Source organism: Pleurodeles waltl, chromosome 4_2 (assembly GCF_031143425.1).
Source record: "Pleurodeles waltl isolate 20211129_DDA chromosome 4_2, aPleWal1.hap1.20221129, whole genome shotgun sequence".
In the NCBI taxonomy this organism is placed as follows: Eukaryota; Metazoa; Chordata; class Amphibia; order Caudata; family Salamandridae; genus Pleurodeles; species Pleurodeles waltl.
In genome coordinates this window covers 1004777820-1004804333 of record NC_090443.1, presented here as the reverse complement: position 1 = coordinate 1004804333, position 26514 = coordinate 1004777820, and the positions used below count along the sequence as shown (strand labels likewise).

The following is a 26514-nucleotide window of genomic DNA, read 5'->3' as shown; positions in this document are numbered from 1 at the left end:
TAAGATTGTTTAAGAACCTCTCGGAGAAGCGAAAAGAATAGTCAAAATCAGATGAGTTTGGTTGGTTCAAATTCTTGGAAAATGTATCCGAGCGCTGGTGTAAAAAGTTTTTCATTCTGCCAATTAAACATGTCTCTATACGCACCGGTGGTGCTCGCGATGGAGCCAGACCTGAGGGAAGACCCCGGCCAAGAAACCTCACCCCGGGCATGTGCGCTGCTAGGGCGGGGGTGGCCGGAGATCACGGCGGCACCACCCTCCGAGGAGGAGCAACAAGTGGCCGTAGCCGCGGTAGAGCCCCGGCCGCCCGCAGAGGGCGTCCCAGCCGCCGCCGCCGTCTTTGGCGGGTGGTGGCGGCGGTGGCGGTGGTTTTGGGCTCCGTCGTCCTCGCCGCCGTGTTCGCCCTCAGAGCGAGAGAAGACCCCGCGAGTGAGGCGAACCGCACCGACGAGGGCGGCCTTTCCCGCCAGTGCGAGGCAGGATGGACCCTGCGCGAGAGCAGCTGTTTCTTATTCTCTGAAAACGAAGGAAGCTGGACATTTGCCAATGGCAGCTGCGCCTCTCGTTCCTCCAGTCTGGCTGTGATTAAAAGCGACAAAGAGAGAGGGTTCGCCCTCTCTGAGAAGGGGGAGTATGATCGCTGGGTCGGCCTGCTGAGAGATCCGAGCGGGCCCTGGCGGTGGGCCGACGGCAGCGCCCTGGACAGCGGCACCGGCGTCCCCGGCGGCTCGGACTGCGCCTATCTAAACCATCAGGGTCTCAGCAGTGCCCGGTGCTCCTCAACTCGGAGATACATCTGCACCAAACACGCAGAATATATAAAGAAGGAATAATTTAAGGCACATAGAGCCAAATGCACAAAGCTTGTTGATTTCTAACATTTAAGACTTTTAAACCTGCAAAAGTGATATTTCAACATTGACCTTAATTTAATCAGATAAACATCCTATATTTTTCTAAACCTGTGTGGTGTTTTCACTGTGTTACTGTATGATTTATTGCACAAATACATAACCCCATGCCTTCTAAATTAAGACGGACTGCTCGGTGCCAAGCTACCAGAGGGTGGGCACAGGATAATTTTCATTGTGTGCAACTTACCCTGGCTAGGATTGTGGTCCCTTACTTGGAGAAGGGTGTATATCTCTACCAACTTGAGACCTCATTTCTAACACTAATCTATTTACTGAATCACAAAATAGGGTTGACTCATTCCCCTTTATGAATGCATGCAAAAACGTTTTTTTGAGAGCAGCCAGTGGTCTACGGACCACTGCCATGTACCACTGCCTACTCTTAAAAAATTAAACTGAAACGTTTCATTTTTTGTATTTTTAAACGCATCCGGTTTTACTTTAAGGAAAACAAGCTGTGTTTAAAAATAAAAAAAATGCTTTATTTAAAAGCAATCACAGATATGGTTGTCTGCTGACCCCATCAGGCCACCTTCCCTGTGATTTTTGTGATTACCAGTGGAAGACAGAACCTCCACCCACCCCTATTTGTGACATGGTTCAAATGCCAAGGTGAGTCCCTACCATATAACTTTTCATATATAGCATCTTCATTTAGTGGGGTGAACCCCTATCATGCAATTTTATCATGTTTGACTCAATTCAAAATACCACCCCATAACCCAAACGTTTGATGCACTCTTATACACGGTTTTGAATCCATGTCATATAACTTAAATCCCAGGCAGTATCTCCCAAGTGTGTGCTGCATACTGTATTACTCAATGTATACCTCCCATAAGTTCCAAAAATGTGTGCTTATGTCTAACTGAGAATTTAGAATTGCATGTTCTCCTCAGGGACCAGTTAGAAATGGAACAACTGCAAGAAAAATGCATGTTGAAGAATAAGACAATCTTTTTTTTTTTTTTGTCGGAAGAGAGTGGCAGGTGGAGTGGCCCGTTGATATTGTTGAGCTATACACCTGGGGGTCAATGAGTAGTGGATCCTTCCTTTACTGGCATGGATTAGTGAGATGAGGACAAAAAAAAAAAAAGAATAAGACAATCTTATTAAGATTCAGACGTTTTGATTGTTTTTTTAAAACTGCTCCACTATCGGCCAGCTAAGATACTCAAATGGCAGGCACTGAAATGCCTCGCCTGTCCTATTCAATATGCCAAAGGCCCCAGCCTTGCTTTAAATCCTTGAAACAAATGGCTGAAAAACATAAACCATAAGAGTCTGTGAGGAACAGATGATACCGTTCTGAAGGCCACATTATCTTCCTATGATAATGAATAATTTCTTGCTCATATACTAACTTTGCTGTACTCTAGCCCTTACTTGCTGCTGGTCTGGGGCAGTTCTAAAGTAATGTCTATGGATGTGTACTACCATCGTGGTCATCTTCTGCTACAGGCAGCTTGTTTCTTAGCTCAACATCCGTACCACACAACCGATCTGATACGCACTGCTCATTAATCAAAATAATATTTCTCCAAGGTCTGCATGGCTGCTAAAGACCCGGCTATTTATTAGGACCAACAACTTCACTATTAGATTACTCACCGTAGCCGGGGACCGTCAAAACCTCAGGCTCCCAAAGAATGAGTGCAAGGAGCTCTGAACCAGTTTGCAAATCTGCGCTCCGGCCAGGGGGGATAAGTACAACGCCTTATTGAAGCCACCTGTGTGTGAGATGGGCAGAGATTTCTCCCTACTTGACCACCTCACAAACCACAGCTACTACTGCAGCCATTTTTAAATATTCCAGCAGCCCCATGCTAGGCACCAATAGAGTCCACAGAAGCAACTTCTGTGGCCCACAGAAACAAGGATCTGTTCCATAATATTTTATTTGGCACCTTGTCCTAAAATCTTTCTAGTGTGGGCCACCTAGAGGGTCACACTGGCTGTGGCGGCCAGCTTGGAACAATACTATCTCCCTATGCTGGAAGCCTAAATATAGGGGGGAATGCAACTTATAAGGCAGGTATCTTTAAACTGTGTAAACTCCCTACTCTAAGAGAAAAAAAACATCAGAAGGGGGAATACCGCTCATGGGTCTAATATGTAATTGGAGCCCAAATTGTCACTTATATGTTATTTCTACACTTTTATTTTTTAACAGATCTCGCTTGGAACTTTAACTGTCCATATGTGCTGTGTAAATCCCAAAAATGTCCCTTATGTATTAGAGACAATAGCATTCTCTCACAGAATCTCACTATTTATATCCCTTCCACACGTATCAAGAGTGAAAATACAAAACACTTCTCTTCTTTTACTAGCAGCTCTATGGACCTCTCATTATCATTTTTTTCTAAAATAAGCCATTTGATGTCTTCTGGATTATGTTTTTTTCTATATAATGTTTTATTAATGGTGCATTTGTTTGAGCTATTTGTATGGCAGATTTCTGCTCAGTAAAGCGGGTGTTTCCCCTACATACCCAAGATTACTGGGGCTAATGAGCAAGTAAGTAATGTTCTTCATCTTGCAGAAAGTGAAGGTGGTCAGGCTTACTGTGTAATTATTGAAAGTGTACACATCTGGCTCAATAGCATTGGCTCATGCCTTTCTTGTTGATCATTTGAAATTTTCTTTGACTTGAGTAACACTATCAGTTATTTTTTTCTATAAATCATAGTGGTTTGTCCAAGCTGGACCGCACAACATAGTTCTTCAAATTCTTGTTCTGTTTATGCACAAATATAGATTTGGGGAGCCTAAGATATTCCTCTCTATTGCTGTTCAGTATGTGCCAGTTGGAGTTGACTATCTGGCTTACCTTCTGTAGGAAGATGGCCTGGTGTGTGATGGGTACCCAAGGTACTTACACCTTATACCAGGACCAGGTATCCCCTCTTAGGGAAGTGCAGGCAGCGTCTAGAATCCAGGCTCTGGAGAGGTAGCTGTGGACTAGCAGGCAAGGCTTATCTAGGAGACATGCAAAGCTCATGCAAAACCACTGTAGTCACACAGCACTTACACACGTGAAAGAAAACACTCAGTTGTATATAAATAAGGGTACTTTATTTTTGGTCACACAATACTACAAAATACTAGAAGGGCAACCCTCCAATAGGAGGTAAGTACTACACTAATTATATACACTAGTAAACAGGAATAGGCATAGGAAAGGTTAGAAAACAGTACAAATGCAGTTAGACAATAGTGACCCTATGGGGGGCCCAAACCATATGCTAAAAAAATGGAATGCGAACACAGGACCCCCACCTAGGTAAGTGGAATGTACAGAAGGGAGCTGTGAGTACTAGAAAACCACACAGGTAAGTAACGCAGTACCCCCTGCGACCAGGAAAGCAGGAGTAAATCACTGGGATTTCCCAAAACCCCCCAAAAGGAAGAAAAAGAAGACACCCACCCAAGACGGCAAGAAACCAGTGGTGGATTCCTGGAGAGGAAGACCTGTGGTGAGAGAGGACCAAGTCCAAGAGTCACAGTAGTCCAGGAGGAGTAGGAGCTACTACCCTCCCAGCTGTACTTGCAGGAGTTGGTCGACGGTCATGGTCTGCAGCCCTGGAGCCGAAGAAGAGTTCCTGAGGGCTGCAGAAGATGTCCCACACTGGAAGGAAGATCGCAGATGGGTGTCAGTGCAGGAATTGCACCAACAAGCCTTGGCAAAGGTGAATTCGCGGTTAGTGTAAAAGTTGTGCTATGGTGGACCAGCAAGGCCCAGGAGGATTCAACCCAGAAGGGGGAGCCAGAGAGGACCCTCAGCAACACAGAGAGCCCACAGGTCGGGGACCCAGACGTGGCAGAAGGAGCCCATGCAGCACACAGGAGAAGGGTCTCATGCCGCAGGAGAACCACGCAGAGGGCTGTGCATCACAGGAAGGAGTGCTGGAGCTGCACAATGCCTGACGGTCCCTTGGAGGAAATGCAAACAATCCTTGGCAAGAGACGCCGTGCATAGGTGTACTGTCCCGCGTGGAAAGGCAAGGGCTTACCTGAACCAAAGTTGGACAGCTGACAGAGAGGCCCAAGAGGACTACTATGGACCACCACCCATGTTGCAGGATCCATGCAGCTCAGAATGAGAGGACATCCATGCATCCGGTTGTCATTACAGTAGGTGCTTGCGAATGCAGGGGAGTGACTCTTTCACTCCAAGGTAGATTCCTTCTTCATTCTTGTGCAGACTGAAGACTTGCCACCCTCAGAAGATGCACAAATGGGGAAATGTTGCAGAAGTTGGAAGGAGCTGTGGAAACCATGTTGCAAGAAGAGTCTTCTTTGTGGATGCAGATTGTCGGTCCCTGAAGGGTCCAGTCATGGTTCCAGTGGCTAGAAGAAGAAGTGGAGGTTTCAGAGGAGTCCTGCTGGAATCGTGCAAGCCGAATGTGAGGATCCACTCAAGAGAGAGACCCTAAATAGCCCTCAAAGGGGGATTGGTCACCTAGCCAGGTGACCAGCTGTCAGGAGGGGGGCTCTGACATCACCTGCCTGGCCACTCAGATGCTTCCAGAGGTCCCTGCCAACCTTGGATTCAAGATGGCAGAACCCAGAGACCCTCTGGAGGAGCTCTTGGCACCTCCCCTTTCCATTGACCAGTTTTGTGCCAATGCAGTGCCCTTCAAAGCATACCAGTGGCTTGGGGAGGCTACCCCATCCTAAGCTATGCAACACCTATTTCCAAAGGGAGAGGGTGTTACTCCCACTCTCCCAAAGGAAGTCATTAGTTCTGCCTTCCTAGGCTTGAGCTGTTCAAGCAGCAGGAGGGCAGAAACCTGTCTGAGTGGTGGCAGCAGCTTGGGCTGCCCGGAAAACCCTGGAAGACTGGTAGGAGCAATGTTGGGGGACCTCTAAGGAGCCCCCTGAATACATGGAATCATATTTCCAATACTGGCAACAGTATTGGGTTATGATTCTGACATGTTTGACCCCAAACATACCTAGATTTGGAATTACCGTTCGTAGCTGAACATAGGTAGTGATGTGTAAAATGGCATCCCTACACTCACGAAGTCCATGAAAATGGCAATGGAGTTCATGGAGGCACTTCTGCTAGTGGCGGGGTGCCCTCCCACACAGGTACTTGCACCCTGCCCTCTGGGCTAGGAGGGCCTGCCATAGGGGTGATTTACAGTGACCTGGTGCAGTGAGGTATGGGAAAAGGGGTGCATGCACTCTTTCACACAGGCTGCAATGGCAGGCCTGTAGAACACTTTGCATGGGCTCCTCATGGGTGGCATAATACATACTGCAGCCCATGGGGATCCCCTGGTACCCCAGTGCCCTGATTACCTGTGTACCATATAGTAGGGACTTACATGGGGGCATGAGGGCACCAGTATGCCAAATGTGGAGTGAAAATAGAACAGGTTACCAAGTTAGATAAGAGAGAGCATAATCACTGGGTTCTTGGTTAGCAGGATCCCAGTGAACACAGTCAAACACAATGACAACAGGGAGAAAATGGGGGTAACTGTGCCAAGAAAGAGAGTACTTTCCTAGATCGACGCTTGAGGTTTTGGATATCCTTTTGTTGACATCACCCCTGGTAGGCCGAATGATGTCTTAAACATTGAAAATCTATTGAGAGAAAAAACTGTGGGCCGTATTTATACTCCGTTTGCGCCGAATTTGCGTCGTTTTTTTCGACGCAAATTCGACGCTAAACTAACGCCAACTAACGCCATATTTATACTATGGCGTTAGAGGCGAATAGCGCCAAAGTTCCCGGAATGTGCGTCATTTTTTAGCGTGAACCCCTTCCTTGCGTTAATGATATGCAAGGGAGGCGTTCCCGTCTAAAAAATGACTCCCAGGCCTTTACGTGGTATTTATACTCCCGGGCAAAAGAGACGCCCGGGAGTGGGCGTGGCTAAAAACGGCGCATTTGCGCCGCTTTTTAACGCCTGGGTCAGGCATGGCGTTAAGGGACAAGTGGGCTCAAAATGAGCCCAGAGTGCCCTCCCCTGCTCCCAGGGACCCCTCCTGCCACCCTTGGCCACCCCAGGAGGACACCCAAGGCTGGAGGGACCCACCCCAGGGACATTCAGGTAAGTATATTTTTATTTTTTTTTAATAATTTTTTTTGGCATAGGGGGGCCTGATTTGTGCCCCCCTACATGCCACAATGCCCAATGACCATGCCCAGGGGACATAAGTCCCCTGGGCATGGCCATTGGGCAAGGGGGCATGACTCCTATCTTTACAATGATAGGAGTCATGTTGATGGGGGATGGGCGTCGAAAATAAATGGCGCAAGTCGGGTTACGACGATTTTTTCGACGTAACCTGACTTGCCCCATTTTAAGACGCCCATGCGCCATTTTCCCCCTACGCCGGCGCTGCCTGGTGTACGTGGTTTTTCTCGCGCACACCAGGCAGCGCCGGTCTGCTTGCGCCGGCTAACGCCATTCAATAAATACGGCGCCCGCATGGCGCTTCAGAATGGCGTTAGCCGGCGCAAAACTTTTTGACGCTAAACTGCGTTAGCGCAGTTTAGCGTCAAAAAGTATAAATATGGGCCTGTATATTTGTTTTAGACCAGAAATCCTTTCACCTCATTTATGCATAGTTCATATTTTTATATATTTTTGAAGACATGATTCCTGATAGGCTTAATGATATTTTTAAGCAGTTTATATGTCAACACAGAAGACTGTATCTGATACTTTTGTTAAAGAAAACTTTCTTAGAACTCAGGCTGAAGGGGTAGTAGGTAAGAATTAGGAAGTTTGAAAGGCAGTTTTTGTTGGAATTGCAGACTGATATCCCTTCACTCTGTCTATCCAGTTTCAGTCTTTCAATATAAGTTATAATGTCCTGATGTGATATTTAGACCTTTATGAAAAATGATAGCCAAAGTACAGTATGTTCTACAAGAAACTGATATCTGTCCAGCTTTAAAGTTTGTAATCTAAGGGGTTTATTTAAACTTTTTGGTGCAAAACTGCGCTAATGCAGTTTTACACCAAAAAGTTTACAGCCGGCTTGCGTCATTCCTGAGTGCCGGGTGCCATATTTATGGAATGGCGCAAGCTGGCGCTAAGCTTGGGCTAGTGTCAACAAAAGTGACGCTAGCCGGGTGAGGGTAGCAGTATGGGAATAGAAGGTTGTGTGTAAAAAAATGACGTTACGCTGGTTAGGGGCAAACAAAAATGCAGCTAACCATCCCTGCATCATTTCCAGGTGCACAACCATCCTAAAACATGACTCTGTCTTAGAAAAGACAGAGTCATGCCCACAACCCCAATGGTCAGCCAGGGGACCAGTGTCCCCTTGGCATGGCCATTGTACCTAGTGCCATGCAGGAGACCCCTTGTTGAACCCCCAATGGCACTTTAAAACAAATAACAAAAATACTTACCCATACTTACCCTACTTACCTCGGATGGGGTCCCCCATCCTCTTGTCTTGGTGGGGGTGTTCCTAAGGCTTGGGGTGGGCACCTGTGGGCCCATTCCATGGTGTTTGACCATGGAAATGGGTCCACAGGTCCCTTAACACCTGGTCTGACCCAGGTGTTAAATAATGGCTCTAAGCAAGCTTAACGCCATTATTTGGGACAGCCTCCCTCCCGTGCATCATTTTAGCACTGGGGATAAATACGGCGCTATTGCGTCATTTTTGGATGGGAACGCCTACCTTGCATCTCATTGACGCAAGGTGGGGATTACACATCTAAAAATGGTGCAAACTTAAATATTGTGACGCTAGACAGTCTTAGCCTCAAAATATAAATATAGAGTTAAGTTTGCGCCGAATTTGCGTAAAAAAATGACAAATTCGGCATGAACAGAGTAAAAATATGCCCGCAAGTGTCCAAATTTGTTCCATGTGCTCTGCATCGTTGAAACATTGCTATAATGTATTTATCTCTCTTCTGTATGAGCAATGTAGAGAATACATTTGATTTACAGCTTTGATGGGAAATATTTTGGTAACTTTTTTAAATTATCTTATCAAAAGACACATTTTTAGAATCTGGCAGAGTTAAGTACAGAAATCGCTCGGATTGGATTTCAGTTGTAGGTGAGAAAGAGCAATCTTCAAACTCATGGTTCTATGTATAAATCAGTCCAAATATGTGATCAATATTTAAATCCTCGTCTTCTAAAACTCGAGGCATCACCATAATAAATTCCTGTGCATCTTGTTGAGCATTTAGAGTAAATACTACGGATCCACTATATTTGTCTACTAGTTGTCAAATGTCTGAAGCAGAATGTATTGCAGTTCTGTCATGAGAAGGCAATAACATACTGCTGTGCACAGTGTGTCCCTGGATTTTTCTTGGATTGCATTTACAACATGTGGTAAACGGAAGAGAACATTGAGAACAACATTCGCATGGCAGTTTACACCAGTAGCGTTATCCAACCGATAACCTACAATATCTCCATCCTTATCCAGTTTTATTTTCTTGACACTTTCTTCTTTAGCTTTCCTTTTGGTCTTTTCTATAATCTGTTTTGTCAGTTTCCGCTTAGGACATAATACCCATTTTTCATAAATAGGCTACTGTCCTAAATGAGGAGCATATCTACTTCTTAATCTTTTTTACTCTCTCATGCAATTTGCATCTGTACTAAGGCCCATATTTATACTTTTTGACGCTAAACTGCGCTAACGCAGTTTAGCGTCAAAAAATTTTGTGCCGTCTAATGCCATTCTGAAGCGCCATGCGGGCGCCGTATTTATGGAATGGCGTTAGCCGGCGCAAGCAGACCGGCGCTGCCTGGTGTGCGTGGAAAAAAGCCACGTACACCAGACAGCGCCGGCGTAGGGGGAAAATGGCGTATGGGCGTCTTAAAATGGGGCAAGTCAGGTTACGTCGAAAAAATCGTCGTAACCCGACTTGCGCCATTTTTTTTCGACGCCCATCCCCCATCAACATGACTCCTATCATTGTAAAGATAGGAGTCATGCCCCCTTGCCCAATGGCCATGCCCAGGGGACTTCTGTCCCCTGGGCATGGTCATTGAGCATAGTGGCATGTAGGGGGGCACAAATCAGGCCCCCCTATGCCACAAAAAATAAAAAAATAAAAACTTACCTGAACTTACCTTAATGTCCATGGGATGGGTCCCTCCGTCCTTGGGTGTCCTCCTGGGGTGGCCAAGGGTGGCAGGGGGGGTCCCTGGGGGCAGGGGAGGGCACTCTGGGCTCATTTTGAGCCCACTTGTCCCTTAACGCCATGCCTGACCCAGGCGTTAAAAAGCGGCGCAAATGCGCCGTTTTTGGCCACGCCCACTCCCGGGCGTCATTTTTGCCCGGGAGTATAAATACCACGTAAAGGCCTGGGAGTCATTTTTTAAGACGGGAACGCCTCCCTTGCATATCATTAACGCAAGGAAGGGGTTCACGTTAAAAAATGACGCACACTCCGGGCACTTTGGCGCCCGAAGCGTCTAACGCCATAGTATAAATATGGCGTTAGTTGGCGTTAGTTTAGCGTCGAATTTGCGTCGAAAAAAACGACGCAAATTCGGCGCAACCAGAGTATAAATACGGCCCTAAGTTACTTCTTATCAAAATCAACCAGAAACAAACCAGATAATGTTCAAATGTGTGACAATGCTACTTATGACAATCCTTCTTTAAAAACGGTAGTTCCGATAATTATAAATGCAGAATTAACACTTAGGCCTTGAGACTTGTGGATCGCTGCGGCATACGCAAGACAAACTGGAAACTATTTTTGTCAGACATACAAATCTTTCACAAGCAAAAAGCGTACAACACATCATCCAATTTGCTTCACACCATCAACCTGATCAAACTTTCGGGCTAAAAATTCAACTTCTTCACAGTTAGGAAAATTAATGAAATCAACAACTTTACCAATCCTTCTACATTTAAATTACATCTTAGAATTACTCTATAGTATTTGCAGATATGTTAATACTTCTCTAGTCCAGCAGTCCTGAATACAGATTTCTCCAAAAGAGATTAATTTATCTTGTAATCAGCAGAACAGTTACACAGTGGTGTTCTGTTTTGTCAATAGCAGTAATTTCCAAAATGTTTGCATTCTCACATTTTAGTAATTCTTCATTAAATGCTGCATACTCTTGAAGTGTAGGCATCTATGAAACACTGGGCCGAATTTAAGAAACATGGCACTGCATCAAATGCAGCACCACTTTTCTTGTGCCCCCTGGGCCCCCTAACGCCACCATGTGTGTGTTGTATTAATGATACAGCGCACCATAGCGGTATTAGGGCCCGTATTTATACTCCGTTTGCGCCGAATTAGCGTCGTTTTTTTCGACGCAAATTCGGCGCAAAACTAACGCCATATTTATACTTTGGCGTTAGACACGTCTAGCGCCAAAGTATGGGCAAATAGCGTCATTTTTTTGCGTGAACGCCTTCCTTGCGTTAATGAGATGTAAGGAAGGCGTTCCCGTCTAAAAAAATGACGGCGACGCAAATGCGTCGTATTTATACTCCCGGGCAAAAGTCACGCCCGGGAGGTGGCGGGTCAAAAAACCCTGCATTTGCGCCACTATTTAACGCCTGGGTCAGGGTAGGCGTTAAGGGGCCTGTGGGCTCAAAATGAGCCCACAGGTGCCCTCCCCTGCCCCCAGGGACCCCCCCTGCCACCCCTGCCCACCCCAGGAGGACACCCAAGGATGGAGGGACCCACCCCAGGGACATTCAGGTAAGTTCAGGTAAGTATAATTTTTTATATTTTTTAATTTTTTTTGGGTGGCATAGGGGGGCCTTATTTGTGCCCCCCTACATGCCACTATGCCCAATGACCATGCCCAGGGGACATAAGTCCCCTGGGCATGGCCATTGGGCAAGGGGGCATGACTCCTGTCTTTACTAAGACAGGAGTCATTTAAATGGCGTCTGGGCGTCGAAAATAATGGCGCAAATCGGGTTGAGGCGATTTTTTTGCCTCAACCTGACTTGCCCCATTTTAAGACGCCCTAACGCCATTTTCCCCCTACGCCGGCGCTGCCTGGTCTACGTGTTTTTTTTCCACGCACACCAGGCAGCGCCGGTCTGCTAGCGCCGGCTAACGCCATTCCATAAATACGGCGCCCGCATGGCGCTTCAGAATGGCGTTAGACGGCGCTAAATTTTTTGACGCTAAACTGCGTTAGCGCAGTTTAGCGTCAAAAAGTATAAATATGGGCCTAGGAACAATAGCATCAACATTTTTGATGCTATTGTTGCACTTTGGTCCACTACCGTCAGAAATTGTGACGCTAGTGGAGCAAAGTGCAAGGAGGCCCCTTGATTACAATGGGTGCATCCTTTCAACGCCTGCTTTCAGCAGGCATTAAAAACGACACCAAATATGGCGAATTAAATCTTGTAGATTTCACGACACCATTTTTGCAGGCCTCTTTGAGCCGGAACGCACCTTTGCATACATTATGCATGGCACATGCATGATGTGGCGCAAAGGGTTACAAAGTGGTTCAATGCATGCATTGCACCACTTTGTAAATATGGAGCTGGGAAAAGGCCACCTTAGCGCCGCCTTAGTGTAAAAAAGATTAAGCTAAGGGAGCACTAAAGTGGCACAAGGGGCTCTTAAATCGGCCCCTTTAAAAAAGTTTTTCATTAGCTCTGCTGCCATCTTCTTAGAGGAAAACAATTTCTTAATAAGTCGACTTTCCAACATCAGTCTTCCCTCCTCTGTCAGAACTCTTACTCTAATGTCCTTTAAAATGATTCTATACTCCTGGTCATAGGTTTTACGCATATTTTTAGCAAGTTCCTTGTATTGAAAATATTGCCAAATGTTTACATTGCCAATACTTCCCAATGCGTTTCAAGTCTGTTCATGTGAGTTTTAAAAACAGCCTGTTCTTTTACAGTAGTAAGTTGAAGAAGGTCTCCAAAACAATTAAATGTGTTCCTCCAAACAAAATGTCATATTCCGTTTTGAGTATCTGTTGCATTCTCAGATCAACAAAGACAAGCATGAGATTAGAAACCATGCTCACCTAATCAATAATTAAAAGCTTATTTTTCTTCAGTACTCTTGCTACCTCATGACAATCTTCACCAGATAACTTCTGGTATTCCAGTTTATTGTCACCACTCCATGCACACCGCCATCACTTTCTTTTTAACAACAGTAACTAATTATAAATAAGTACAAAACTACAAACACAAAAGCTCTAATGGGTGGAGGCAGGAGCATCTATCCTGGGTGACCTATTTGAGGCTGAGACACTCCTCCCTTTTGAAGAATTCCGAATGACATATGACCTGCCTAGAGGTCATTTCTTAATACATAAAGCAGTGGCGACCGCAGTGCAAAACATTGGGGGACAGCTATGGAACAGCCACCACACCATAAGACCTGCCAATATTTTATCACATCAGCTGGTATTTTTAAGGCTGTCACTTGCTTATATAGATCAATATGAGGGACCTGCGCCTACCTCCGACTACTCTTCGGTTAAAGAAGGAAGTGGATGTGGGGAGTCCCGTACCAGACCAGGACTGGACCAAAATATTAGAGAGGGTTCCCAAAGTGTTGAGGAACGCTCGCTTTCAGCTGATAACTTTTTATGTGATACACGGGACATATCTGACACTGAGACAAATGAATCTGTATTTTGATACCTCCAGTGCAAATGCCCACGGTGAGGGGAGGAGGGAGCTGAGTTCTTGCATATGTTTTGGTCTTGCATGACGCTCACACTCTGTTGGGAGGAAATAACTGCTATTCTTGCTGATGACGTTGAGAGTGGTCCCATGCGCTCCACAACATTGCTTTTAAGCTGATTCCCACACACTACTAAAGACAAAGCCACAAGCAGGTTTCAGCACCTGGCATTCCTCGCGAAGCGGGAGATTACCCGGAAATGGAAAGCTCAGAATGGTCTCCGGGTGGGACTATGACGAAGGAACTCGAGAAAGGGGCTGGTCATGAAGGAGCAGTGCTGCTAAGAGAAGCAGGAGGTGGCCGGGGCTCAGTGGAAATGGCCAGAGCCTTGGAAACGTCAGTGGATAGTATAAAGCACCCAGATCCCTCTCCACTGGGAACTCCGGCTGGAACCCACTAATAGCAGGCACTTCAGTGCTTAATTTGTGTTGGTGGTTTCCGGTGCTGGGCACCGGCACTTATTTTTGAGGGCCGGCACTTATTTTTCTGCCTGAAGTATTTACTGGGAGCAAAAGACACACATAGGAAAGTTGGACGAAGAGAAAAACAAAAAAGCGTCACAAAAGGAGAAAGCAGAAAGCTGCAAGAGTGAGCTTAAGGGGCAGGGAGTGGCTGTAAATGGATTAGAGAGGCCAGAGATGGCTTCAGGGTTACACTGCCTCAGTGTTCGCACATTCAATTGCAGCAGCCGCGACTTTCAGAGGAGAGCTTTGGGCACCGGCACATTTTTATTTACAAATTAAGAACTGAAGCACTTATATCACAAATTTCTAGTACCCCTACCACAACAAAGGTTATGTATGTCGCCCATGGAAAAGGCCTTCGATGATTGCAGAGGTCCTTGGTATAGAACCAGTAGACCACACACTGGCCACACCATCAACCAACAGTGATATCGGGCGGCAGGACAGGGAGTCGGGTAGCAATGTTTTGACGGTATTGGTGAATCTGTAATAATATCTGTACAATTGCACCCTTCCAATCTACCAGGAATGGTTGATGTTTTATATCCCTGAAAATCAATAAAATCTGTTTAAAAAAAAAGCCCTGAGGCGCTCCCATGGTATTATGCGGGTCAGTCTTTTGGGAACTTGTAGGAGTTTTCATCTTTCTGAGCGCAAAGTGGCTTTGTAGATATGGGCTTGCAGCCTGCGCTATGCGTGCAGCAACAAAAGAGATGCTCCAGAAGCACAAGCCGCTTGAACATATGGGCCCCTGTTTCCTTTTTTTTAGTAAATAAGGCTTTGGGTCAAAAACATAGGGTGGTTGCATGGGAACGCCCATGCACCACCCATTAAATGCACCCTTGGCGCTAAGTAATGCAAATGCATTGCTTTACTTTTAAGTGATTTTCCAGCACAAAACAAGTTTTGCGCTGGAATGTAAGGGGCTTATCTACAAGCCCCTTGCGCCGCCGGGGCATCACTTTTTATATGGGAAAAGTGCAAGGGCCTTCCAAATAATCCCTAAATAAATAAAAAAAGATTGCGTTGATTTGTGTCACTTTTGTGATGTAAACATGTGGCAAATTTGTAGTAAATAAACCCTCCAGGGTCTCATTTACAAGGTCCTAGCGGCACACTGTGCTTCAAAGCGTCAGTTTGTTTACGCTCCGGTGGCGCAGTGTGCTAGCCCTTATTTACAAAGCCACGTGGCTTTACGTGGCCTTGAAAATATGGACCCCTTTCCCGCATACCACTGATTTACAAGTCTGGGAGTGCGTCAGATTCCTATGCTACCTCAGGAGTGGTGTAAGAGTGACGCAACAGGGAGAAATATCTTTACTTCTCCCTCTTTTTTTCATTCTGCAGCACACATAGAAAGAGGAAAACACCTCTTGGGATTGTTTTAGTGCAGGAAGGTGCCCCTTCCTGCACAAAAACAATCATCACCACAATGCAGGAACCCTTGCACCATGGTGCAAGGATGCCTGCGTTAGTGCTAGGCAGCAGTTTGTGTGCCAGTGCAGGGGAAGAGGACAGAAATGTGCCGTATCTTGTAGATATGACGGGTTCATGTCCTTTCTCAGTGGCCTGCGCCACAGGCTGTGCAAATTAGGTCACAGTGTTTTTTCGCATACACACGTCTTCAGACAGCCCTCGGGAGCTTTAATGTTCATGCTTAACAAGGGGCCTAATTTGCTGTGTTGCTTTGACTGGAACTAGTAAATAAATCCCCCAGGCCTTAGTTCGGGTCTGCTGTGTTGCATCAGGATCTACTGGGACAGCTAGGAATGGGGCTTGGTACTGCACCCTTGTGCTACATGTTCAACAGACATATCCAGTAATGTGGAGGATAGTGTAGATTTTCCTAGTTTATGACGGAAAGTCTTAATTTTATTAAAGACACAGAGGCGAGTATTATGCGTTTCTCTTCTCGCTTTATTAACACAGCAGTCAAGAAAGAAACTACAAAACTACAAATCCCATGTGGCTAACCCAGAGAGCCAATGGGATTAGAAACGTAGTACATCATATGTTAACCAATAGGAACACCCTCGTGCCATTGTGATGTCACTTGACTGCAAGCAGCCCTCTTTTCTTGCGAATGAAGTAAATTGTTGAATAATAACGGAAATAAAGAACATAGAATAAACAAAGCCATCAGGAAAGCAAAAACGTCTGAAGAAAAATCCAAAATCCTACAAAGGAAGGAATGCTCCAATAAATCGGGAGAATACGATCCCATGCTTGTGATGAATGAAGTCTTCCCAAGGTGTGAAGAAATCGTACTAGGACCCTGGTTGAGCAGCTGGAACTGTAGCTAGAAGAAAGGGAGGGAGAAAAACAGTGTTTAAACTAGAGGCGGGATAATACTCGCCTCTGTGTCTTTAATAAAATTAAGACTTTCCGTCATAAACTAGGAAAATCTACATTTTATGACAAGACCGGAGGCTCCTATTATGCGAGTTTAAAGCATATTAATTACATTTAGTGAAACATCGTCAACAGGTTTGCAATAAAATACTCTAAAGGTATTGTCATTAGACCAGTCTGCAGATTTCAGAATATCCTCTAAACGGGAGCCTGCCCAAAAGGCTTTGGAGGCCATAGCCCCTCTGGTAGAATGGGCACCAAAACTGGAAATATCGATACCCGCTAGGGACATAATCCACTTGACCCAACGAGCTAAGGTGGCAGATAAAACCGGGTGATAGGGTTTCCTAAAGGAGATAAGAAGTTGGGAAGAGGATGTTCTCAAATCTGCAGTTTTCTGTTCATAAACTTTAAGACATTGGCCCACACATAATTTGCGATGCTGTGGGAAATATGGATAAAAAACTGACGACAAACTGGTCTTTGTACGTCGTACAACCGAAAATAGCACTCCTGTAGGGGTGAACTGTCGGTTGGAGACGTCCAAAGCCTTTACATCTGATAAACGTTTGATGGAAACTAGACACAGTAACATTGTTAACTTAGCAGATAACATCTTTAGAGAAAGAAAAGGATTATCCGGTAAAGAAATCACAAATTTTAGAACGATATTAACGTCCCATAATTGGTTATATTTAGGTAAAGGAGGTTTTGAAAATTTTACTCCCTTTAATAATCTGGACACCAGCGGATGTTCGCCTATCGGTTTCCCATTGACATGGATATGGTTAGAAGAGATAGCTGACCTATAAAGGTTGACAGTACGGAAAGCTTTACCTTTACTGGCTTCTGCGGCCAGGAAATTAACAACAAAGATTACATCTGCTGAAAAGGGATCAAGATGCCTTTCCAAACACCAGCCGTCCCATAAAGACCAGGCTGACTTGTAGGCTTTTTTGGTACCAGGGGCCCAGGAGTTTGAGATATACTGGGAAGCTTCTGACGAAATGATAGGGAAAGGTTGGGAATTCCTGAGATCTTCCAAGCGGATAGAGTAAGAATGTTGTCCACAATGAGGGGATGAGGACGCAGGAGAGGGTCCAACAGTAATTTTGGGAAGGACGGAATTAACAATGGAAAATCCACCGATAGTTCCAGAAGGGACGGAAACCATACTTGGGATTGCCAAAACGGAACAATGAGAATAAGAGAAGCGTGTTGACGTCTGGCATGAGCTAGGACCCTGTTGATCATGATAAAGGGGGGAAAGGCATAATTGAGGGAATGAGACCAATCCTGTAAGAAGGCATCTGATGCCAAGGCTAAGGGATCCGGGCGCCAACTGTAAAATTGGGGAAGTTGAGTGTTCAGTCGAGATGCGAAGAGATCTATCGAGAACGGGCCCCATAAGGAATGAATCTTGTGAAAAATTGAAGAGTGAATTCTCCAATCGTTGGAATCTCGTAGATGACGAGAATGCCAGTCTGCGACCGAATTGAGAGCTCCTGGAAGGTATTCTGCCTGTACCGAAAGATGGTTTGAAAGGCAATATTCCCAAAAACTCTTGGCCAAATCCGCTAGAGGTTTGGATTTTGTGCCTCCAAGATGATTTATGTACCTTACTGCAGAAATATTGTCCATCCTGAGGAGTATTGCACAGTGCACTTTGTGCTTTGCCAGGCTTTTGATTGCAAAGGAGCCGGCAAGCATCTCTAAACAATTGATATGCAATTTGGACTCCTCTGAAGACCATGTACCTCCAGTCGAGATGGGACCACACCGGGCCCCCCAGCCTAGACGACTTGCATCGGATTCTAACACAAGATCTGGGGCTGATGGAAAGATACTTTTCCCGTTCCAGGCATCCAAATGGTCTATCCACCATTGAAGCTCTGTGCGGGACTCCATATCTAAGGGAATGAGGTCGGAGTATGCTAGACCCTTCCTCAAGTGTTGAATCTTTAGTCTTTGAAGGGAACGATAGTGAAGGGGACCTGGAAAGATTGCCTGTATGGAAGAGGACAGAAGGCCTACTATTCGAGCCAAAGTCCTGAGAGAGATAAGAGAACTGCGAAGGACTTGTAGAATCTCTGACTTTATGGATCTTATTTTTGCGGAAGGAAGAAGCAGAGTGGCTGAGATGGAATTGATTTGAAATCCCAAGAACTCTAAGGTTTGGGAAGGCACTAGGAGAGATTTTTCTCTGTTTATTATGAAACCCAGATTCTCTAGAAGTGAGCTGGTTGTTTGTAAGTGTAGAAGGAGAGTCTGAGGAGCTTGACTTAAAATGAGGATGTCTAAGTAAATTAAGAGCCTTATGCCCTGGGATCTTAGGAAAGCCACGACAGGCTTCAGGAGCTTGGTGAAGCACCAAGGGGCGGAAGATAGCCCGAAGGGTAGAGAAGTAAAGTGATAAGTTTGGTCGAGCCAGTGGAACTGAAAGAATTTCCTGGAGTCTGGATGAATAGGAATCACTAAATAGGCGTCCTGCAGATCCAGTCTGACCATCCAGTCGTTTTGAAGGAGTATATCTCTGAGGTGGAGAATTGTTTCCATTTTGAAATGTCTGTATACTACAAATCGATTGAAATGTTTTAGATTGATGACTGGACGCATCTTTTTGTTCTTCTTTTGAACAAGGAAAATTGGGCTGGTAAATCCCGAAGGATGGGGTTGGGCAATAGAGATTGCTTGTTTTTGCAAAAGAGAGCTTACTTCGAGAGATATTAGGTGGGTCATTTCTGTGGAAAAATGGGGAAGAGGAATGGAGAACGTTTGCACTGGGGTAGAATAAAGATCTATCATGTAACCCTGTACAGTATTTAGTACCCACACATCCGCAGTAATTGTTAACCAATTTGAAAGAAAATGGAAAATGCGACCCCCTGTTGGAAAGGAACCAACTTGAGGGCTTACCTGTTGGATTGACGGTCTTATTGTGTCTAAAGGATCTGGCACGATAACCTCTGCCGCGCTGGGGATAGAATTGCGGTCTGAAGTCTTGTTGGTAAGAACCGTAGTACCCTCTGGAGCCTTGGGTGGTGTTACCTCGGCCGGTAAAGCGGCCCCTGCCTCTACCGGCCCTGGCAAAAACACGTTGGCTGAACATTTTTCTCATGGACTGTTGTGCTTTGTCCAAAGAAGTAAAGGTGGCAACATATTTGCTGACGTCTTTGATGAACGAGTCCCCAAAGAGTTGTCCCTCAGTGTGAATCTGAGGTTGAACCGTGGCCAAGTTGATTAATTTAGGGTCTAATTTTATAAGGAGACCCTTCCGTCTCTCGTGTATTAGGGAAGCGTTAGCATTGCCCAGCAGACAAAAACAACGTTGGATCCACAAAGAAGTTCTTCTGGATCCAAGAAACTACCATCCAGTCTAGCCGTTTCAACCATGTCAAAAATTCTGGTAAGTGGACCAATGACGTCCAACAGTTTGTCCTGACAGGACGACCATGCTTTGTCTACCCCTTTGCGAGGGTCTTTGCCCTGTTTGTTGAAAAAGGTCAGCATCTGTTGATCGATTGAAGGGGTAGAAGTAGCATTATGTGGAAGCACGGGGCGAGGGCATTCTGATTTAAGTTTAGCTCTGGTTTGCTTGTCAAGGGGAGAAAATAATTTTTGAGCCACGTAACGACCAACATGGTCGGCAGGGAACCATTCCGTGGAATTGGGACAGAGTATGTGGGAAGGGTCAAACATGGGAAAGCCTTCTGCATCAAAGAGAGTAGGGGAAACATAGGGAACTTTAGGCTTCTTATGAGGGGGAGGTGAAAAGGAATCGGTATCATCTTGATCAGATACCACGTAATCGGAATCCGCATCAGGGATATCATCGTCTGAGTCAGGAGTAGATGCAGAGGGTACGGGTAGGGAAATATTGCGTTGTTTTGCTGTTCGTTTTAGGGAAAGTTTAGGAACCATATTATTATACTCCTTGGCAGGAGCCTTGTGAGGAACCGCGTCCTCTGTCATATGTGAGGTAAACTCACTCTCCATTTGAGTCGAACCCGTAGGGTTGACAGGCTGGCGTTGACTGCATTCCCCCGCAGACTGGGCCGAAGATTTTGATAATAAATTAGAAAAATTTGATTCTACATTTTTTGATAGTTTTTGCATGGATGACGCCATAGCCTGTTGAACAGAACTCTTTATAAAATTTCGAAGTTCATTTCTAATATCCTCAATATCATTGGGCACACCTTGTTCCCCAGAGGAAGTATTAGATTCCATATTAATATTTATCTTCTTTAAAATTCAAATAAGGAAAACAACTCCTGAGAAAAAACAATTGAAGTTAATAGGAAATGACTTGAAAAGGATGCAGACAACCGGGGGTTAACAGAGCAGGAAACATCAATTGAGCTATGGAAACCAAAACCCCTCCTATCGGAGGGCGGGCCCAAAGGAGGTGTTGACAGCAAAGGGAAAAAACAACTTGCGTAGGAGGAACGGCTGAGGCAGGTAATTTGAAGCCGGCGCGCAGAAATTAGTGGCTTCCTCGCGTCAGGAAGAAAAACCGAGTGACGGTTATTCTCCAGATGCGAGGAAGAGCCTGAGCGCGTCGCGCACACAGCGCGCCTGAAAACCGTTGAATCTTCTGCCTCGGGAACGGTTTAGTCGCCGCCCGAGAGCAGGAAAAAACGGACGCTAGCGCGAGGCAGCGCGAAATAAACAATGCGGCAAACTTGCCGTCTACATAGGACTACACAGATTATAAAAATAATACCATAAATACTACATATCCTCATAAAACGTTTTACAATATCAGAGGAAATAAAAAGAGAACTTATCCTTGACTGCAGCAGCAAGAAAAGAGGGCTGCTTGCAGTCAAGTGACATCACAAGGGCACGAGGGTGTTCCTATTGGTTAACATATGATGTACTACGTTTCTAATCCCATTGGCTCTCTGGGTTAGCCACATGGGATTTGTAGTTTTGTAGTTTCTTTCTTGACTGCTGTGTTAATAAAGCGAGAAGAGAAACGCATAATAGGAGCCTCCGGTCTTGTCATAAAATTCAGGCGCTTGCTCAGCACAGACATCATGTAAGCACCCTGGTGCTTTCTTCTTTACAGGGACACCTAGTGACAGAGTGCAGTACTGCACACTTGTGGTGTTTTCTCTAGAGAGTAGTTTAGTGACAGGGTGCGGTACTGCACCCTGGTGCTGCAGCCCCCACAGGGTTACTCTTTGTAGTAATGAAGCTCAGCTGCTCTCTCATGTACGCAGATATCCAACCCTTGGCCACTCAGTGCACTCCATCAGGACACCCTCAGCAGAAGCGTGCAGCTATCATCACAGCACACGACCTTGCAGAGCCAGAAGGAGTGAGCAAAGGCACATTCACACTCCAGGCAGTGCAATTCACAAGTGTGTAGTGCTTAAATACACGTTCACTCTCTGGGTGGAGACACTCCATACATAGCAGGAGCAGCATCTGCTTCTAAGCACCTTTGGTAAATATAAATGTTACTATTACTCACTGTAATGTATTGTGTCTCGAGATGCTTCTTGTGCATTGTCACGTTGTTCTGATTTGTAATGTCATGTGCATGGAGCGGACACTGACGAGGGATTTCGACGGGAAGGGAGTCAGTCGCAGTCAGTCTCCGAGCCCTCTGGACGCAGCACGCCGTGGGAGACTAGAACCTGTGAATAAAGAGCTAAATCTGAATCTTGCCTGCATGTATTGCTCTTTACATTTGGCGATGAGCAGACGTCACCCCCCGGCACCTCCACGCAGCAGTGCGAGGGTGTGTGTGTGTGACTAGCATGTGCTTATACTGGAAGAATAGCCTTCCAGCACAAGACTTCATTTAAAACTTCTCCTACTTTGTATGTGTCCCTTACAACGCAGTAAACATGCAAAGCCGGAAATGAAAGGAGAAATGAAAACATTTCTCCTTTTAACGTCTCCTTTCAAATGGCGTTAACTTTTGACATAAAACCCTGTCTACTGTTCTTAATAGGGTTTTGCATCAAAAAGTATGGGTGGTTATGTGAGAACGCCCATGTAACGTCCCCTTGGCACTAAGAAAGGCAAAGCAGTTCTTTGCGCTGCTTTGCATTACTTTTAGGGTACTTTTGATTGCAAAACAAGTTTTGCACTGGAAAGTAAAATAGGAAAAACATTTTGTGTTGGTTTGCAGCACATTTTTGATGCTAACCCAGAGCATTTTTAAATCTACCCCTTCATTTTTATGTGGAAAAGAGGAGCATTGAACCTAAAAATTTACACTTACATTTTAAAGATTTTTCTATATCTGTTAGATGTACGATAAGCAACTAAACAGCATCTTTTTTCTCCTGTAACATTTCATATTGTAGTAATAAATAAGCATTCTCAAAATCTCCAGAGTTTGTTTTGCAGCAGCTGAAAGAGTGCACTTCAGGTCCGATTTGTTGATTTAGGTTTGGTATTTAGGCCCAAATGTATACTTTTTCACGCAAATCTTAGCTAATGCAGTTTTGTGTCAAAAAGTAAAGCGACAGCTTCTGCCATTCCAGAGCACCAGCAGGGCGCCATATTTAAGGAATGGTGCAATCCAGCACAAAGGGTGGGCTAACATCATGGAAAATTACATTAGCCGGGTGGTGGTGGGGGTGGGGGTGGCAGTGGCGGTATGGGGAAGAGGGTTTTGCACTGAAAAATGACATCAGTCTGGTTAGAGTAAAAGCAAATGACTCTAATCAGCCTAGTGTCATTTCTGAGCGCAAAACCTACCATTCCACATGACTCCTGTCTTATTAAAGACAGGAGTCTTACCCACCACCCCAGCGGCCAGCACAGGGGACAAGGGTCCCCTGGGCATGGCCATTGCACCCAGTGCCATGTAGGGGGGCGATTTCAGGGCCCCCAGTGGCATTTTTAAAAATAATACAAAATACTTACCTCTACTTACCTGGGATGGGGTCGCCATCCTCTGCTGTCCCTCTGGTGTGGGTGGGGGTGTCGTTGGGGCCTGGGAAGGGCACCTTTGGGCTCTTTCCATGGTGTTCCACCATGGAAATGTGCCCACAGGCCCCTTAACGCCTGCCCTGACCCAGGCGTTAAATAATGGTGCTAAGCAGGGTTAGTGCCTTTATTTAGACCCACCTCCCCACTGTGCACCATTTTTCCACTGCAGGATAAATAAGGCGCCTGGGCCTTAGAGTCATTTTTTGCCCAGGAACTCCTACCTTGTATTTCATTGATGCAAGGCAGTTTCCCACTGGCAAAAAATGACTTTAACTCCAAAACGTTGGCGCTGGACGGGTCTAGCGCCAAAGTATAAATTTAGAGTTAGGTTTGTGTTCGCGTAAAAAAATGACACAAATCCGAATTTGCGACTCGCAAATCCGGATGCAAGATGTTGTCCCAACACCATCTGTGAATCGCAAAGACCCACCTCATTAATATTAATGAGGTGGGTCGCAATTTGCGAACCCCTTGCGATTCGCACCACTCACAGGGATGGTGGCCTGCTGGAGACAGCAGACCACCATGCCTGTGACTGCTTTAAAATAAAGCCGTTTTTTTATTTTATTGCAGCCCGTTTTCCTTAAAGGAAAACGAGTTGCAATACAAACGAAAAAAACAAAACATTTTTGTTTCATTTTTTCAGGGCTATTCACATAGGGGAAGGGGTCCCATGGGGACCCCTTCCCTTTTGCGAATGGGTTACCACCAGTGTGACACTGGTGGTAACTGCGAATTGCTTTCCAACCGCGTTCTTGTTCACAAAGCAATTCTGCATAGCGATGCGAATCGCAAATAGGAAGGGGAACACCCTTGCATATTTGCGACTCGTATTCCCATTTTGCCAGTCGGTAACCAGGTTACCGACTCGCAAAATAGGAATGAGCATCGCAATTTGCTTTTTGCATGTCGAAACAGCAAAATTCGCTGTTTGCGCCATGCAAAAAGTTACGTACATCTGGCCCTTAGATACTTCTGGCATTCCATGGGTGGTACATGGGCGTTCCAGGGCTACCAGCCTTGGTTTTTTACTTAAAACCCTATCTACTAATAATAGTAGACAGCATTTTGCACTAAGAATTACCACTATTTCAAAAACAGGCGTTAAAGAGAAATATTTATCTCATTTCTTTTCCAACTTTTCATGTCTGCTGCACTATACAGCACACATGCAAGGTATGTAAGGTAAAGTCAGCCGAGGTATGGTATTTTGTACTGGAGGGGTAACCTTGCACATTCAGACATCCTCGCACTATGTGTTAAAGGTGTGTGTGGCGCTCAGCAGCATGATTCTGTGCAGGTGGAGAGGGGGGAATAGTGCCAGACATGTTTGTGCTGAGACATGAAATACGAGTCTGTTCAAGTGTTATGGGCAGCTTTAGTACATGTACCACCCATGGACGCTGCTTTGCCTTACTTTCGGGCAGATGAATTCAAAATAAACGAGTTGCGCCAGTTTCCGGTGCAGAATGTTAGTAAATCTGTCCCAAGCTGTTCTGGGGAGATGAAGGTCAGAGCCATTGACAAAGCAGAGATCTCTCGCAAAATGAGTAGAAGTGTGTATTTTTACGTTTTTATGGTAAATAACAACTTGTTACAGGTAAGGTATTACATATATGGTTACAAAGCTGGATACTTTTCACCAAAGTGTGCTATTTCGGCAGGAGCGGCGAAATACCTAAAGCCAAAAAAAGTGTGCTATTTTAATTTTCACCCGCTTCGATCCTCCTCCATGGCAATATAAATGCCCGTGGAGATAGAAAGTGCAGCGTTAAATGCTATCAGTAACAAAAGCCGAGGGCAGAAAGCAGCTTCGAAAAACCCCTAAAAGAATCAGCCTCCTACCCACAAGCGATATGCGCTTACCCACAATTCTATGCGCAATTTTCACAGACTAAAACATCATACGACATCCGCCATTAGTTTGTAATGTCAAAAAAATACCTCTATTAACTCTGTTTATAGATCGTAGCAGTACATAGAATTTGGTTCATAGTCATAATTTGTTGGGGCGCCGTAGCAAAAAAATGTTTAAGATTGTTTAAGAACCTCTCGGAGAAGCGAAAAGAATAGTCAAAATCAGATGAGTTTGGTTGGTTCAAATTCTTGGAAAATGTATCTGAGCGCTGGTGTAAAAAGTTTTTCATTCTGCCAGTTAAACATGTCTCTATACGCACCGGTGGTGCTCGCGATGGAGCCAGACCTGAGGGAAGACCCCGGCCAAGAAACCTCACCCCGGGCATGTGCGCTGCTAGGGCGGGGGTGGCCGGAGATCACGGCGGCACCACCCTCCGAGGAGGAGCAACAAGTGGCCGTAGCCGCGGTAGAGCCCCGGCCGCCCGCAGAGGGCGTCCCAGCCGCCTCCCGCCGCCGCCGTCTTTGGCGGGTGGTGGCTGCGGCGGTGGCGGTGGTTTTGGGCTCCGTCGTCCTCGCCGCCGTGTTCGCCCTCAGAGCGGGAGAAGACCCCGCGAGTGAGGCGAACCGCACCGACGAGGGCGGCCTTTCCCGCCAGTGCGAGGCAGGATGGACCCTGCGCGAGAGCAGCTGTTTCTTATTCTCTGAAAACGAAGGAAGCTGGACATTTGCCAATGGCAGCTGCGCCTCTCGTTCCTCCAGTCTGGCTGTGATTAAAAGCGACAAAGAGAGAGGGTTCGCCCTCTCTGAGAAGGGGGAGTATGATCGCTGGGTCGGCCTGCTGAGAGATCCGAGCGGGCCCTGGCGGTGGGCCGACGGCAGCGCCCTGGACAGCGGCACCGGCGTCCCCGGCGGCTCGGACTGCGCCTATCTAAACCATCAGGGTCTCAGCAGTGCCCGGTGCTCCTCAACTCGGAGATACATCTGCACCAAACACGCAGAATATATAAAGAAGGAATAATTTAAGGCACATAGAGCCAAATGCACAAAGCTTGTTGATTTCTAACATTTAAGACTTTTAAACCTGCAAAAGTGATATTTCAACATTGACCTTAATTTAATCAGATAAACATCCTATATTTTTCTAAACCTGTGTGGTGTTTTCACTGTGTTACTGTATGATTTATTGCACAAATACATAACCCCATGCCTTCTAAATTAAGACGGACTGCTCGGTGCCAAGCTACCAGAGGGTGGGCACAGGATAATTTTCATTGTGTGCAACTTACCCTGGCTAGGATTGTGGTCCCTTACT

At 45.7% G+C, this 26514-nt stretch overlaps 2 protein-coding genes across 2 annotated transcripts; both read left to right on the top strand.

Moving 5' to 3' along the window:
• The first annotated feature begins 209 nt into the window (after positions 1–209).
• LOC138293985 (C-type lectin domain family 2 member B-like) lies at positions 210–833 on the top strand. The gene has a single exon (XM_069233243.1). The coding sequence runs from the start codon at positions 210–212 to the stop codon at positions 831–833; it is 624 nt and encodes a 207-aa protein (XP_069089344.1).
• Positions 834–25536: 24703 nt separating this feature from the next.
• LOC138293984 (C-type lectin domain family 2 member D-like) lies at positions 25537–26220 on the top strand. Its single transcript, XM_069233242.1, has one exon. It carries the CDS (start codon positions 25537–25539, stop codon positions 26218–26220), a length of 684 nt encoding a protein of 227 aa, XP_069089343.1.
• The last annotated feature ends 294 nt before the right edge of the window (positions 26221–26514 follow it).

Coding starts and splice junctions, on each gene's coding strand:
- LOC138293984 (XM_069233242.1), top strand. CDS start 25,537: ATGGAGCCAGACCTGAGGGAAGACCCCGGCCAAGAAACCTCACCCCGG.
- LOC138293985 (XM_069233243.1), top strand. CDS start 210: ATGTGCGCTGCTAGGGCGGGGGTGGCCGGAGATCACGGCGGCACCACC.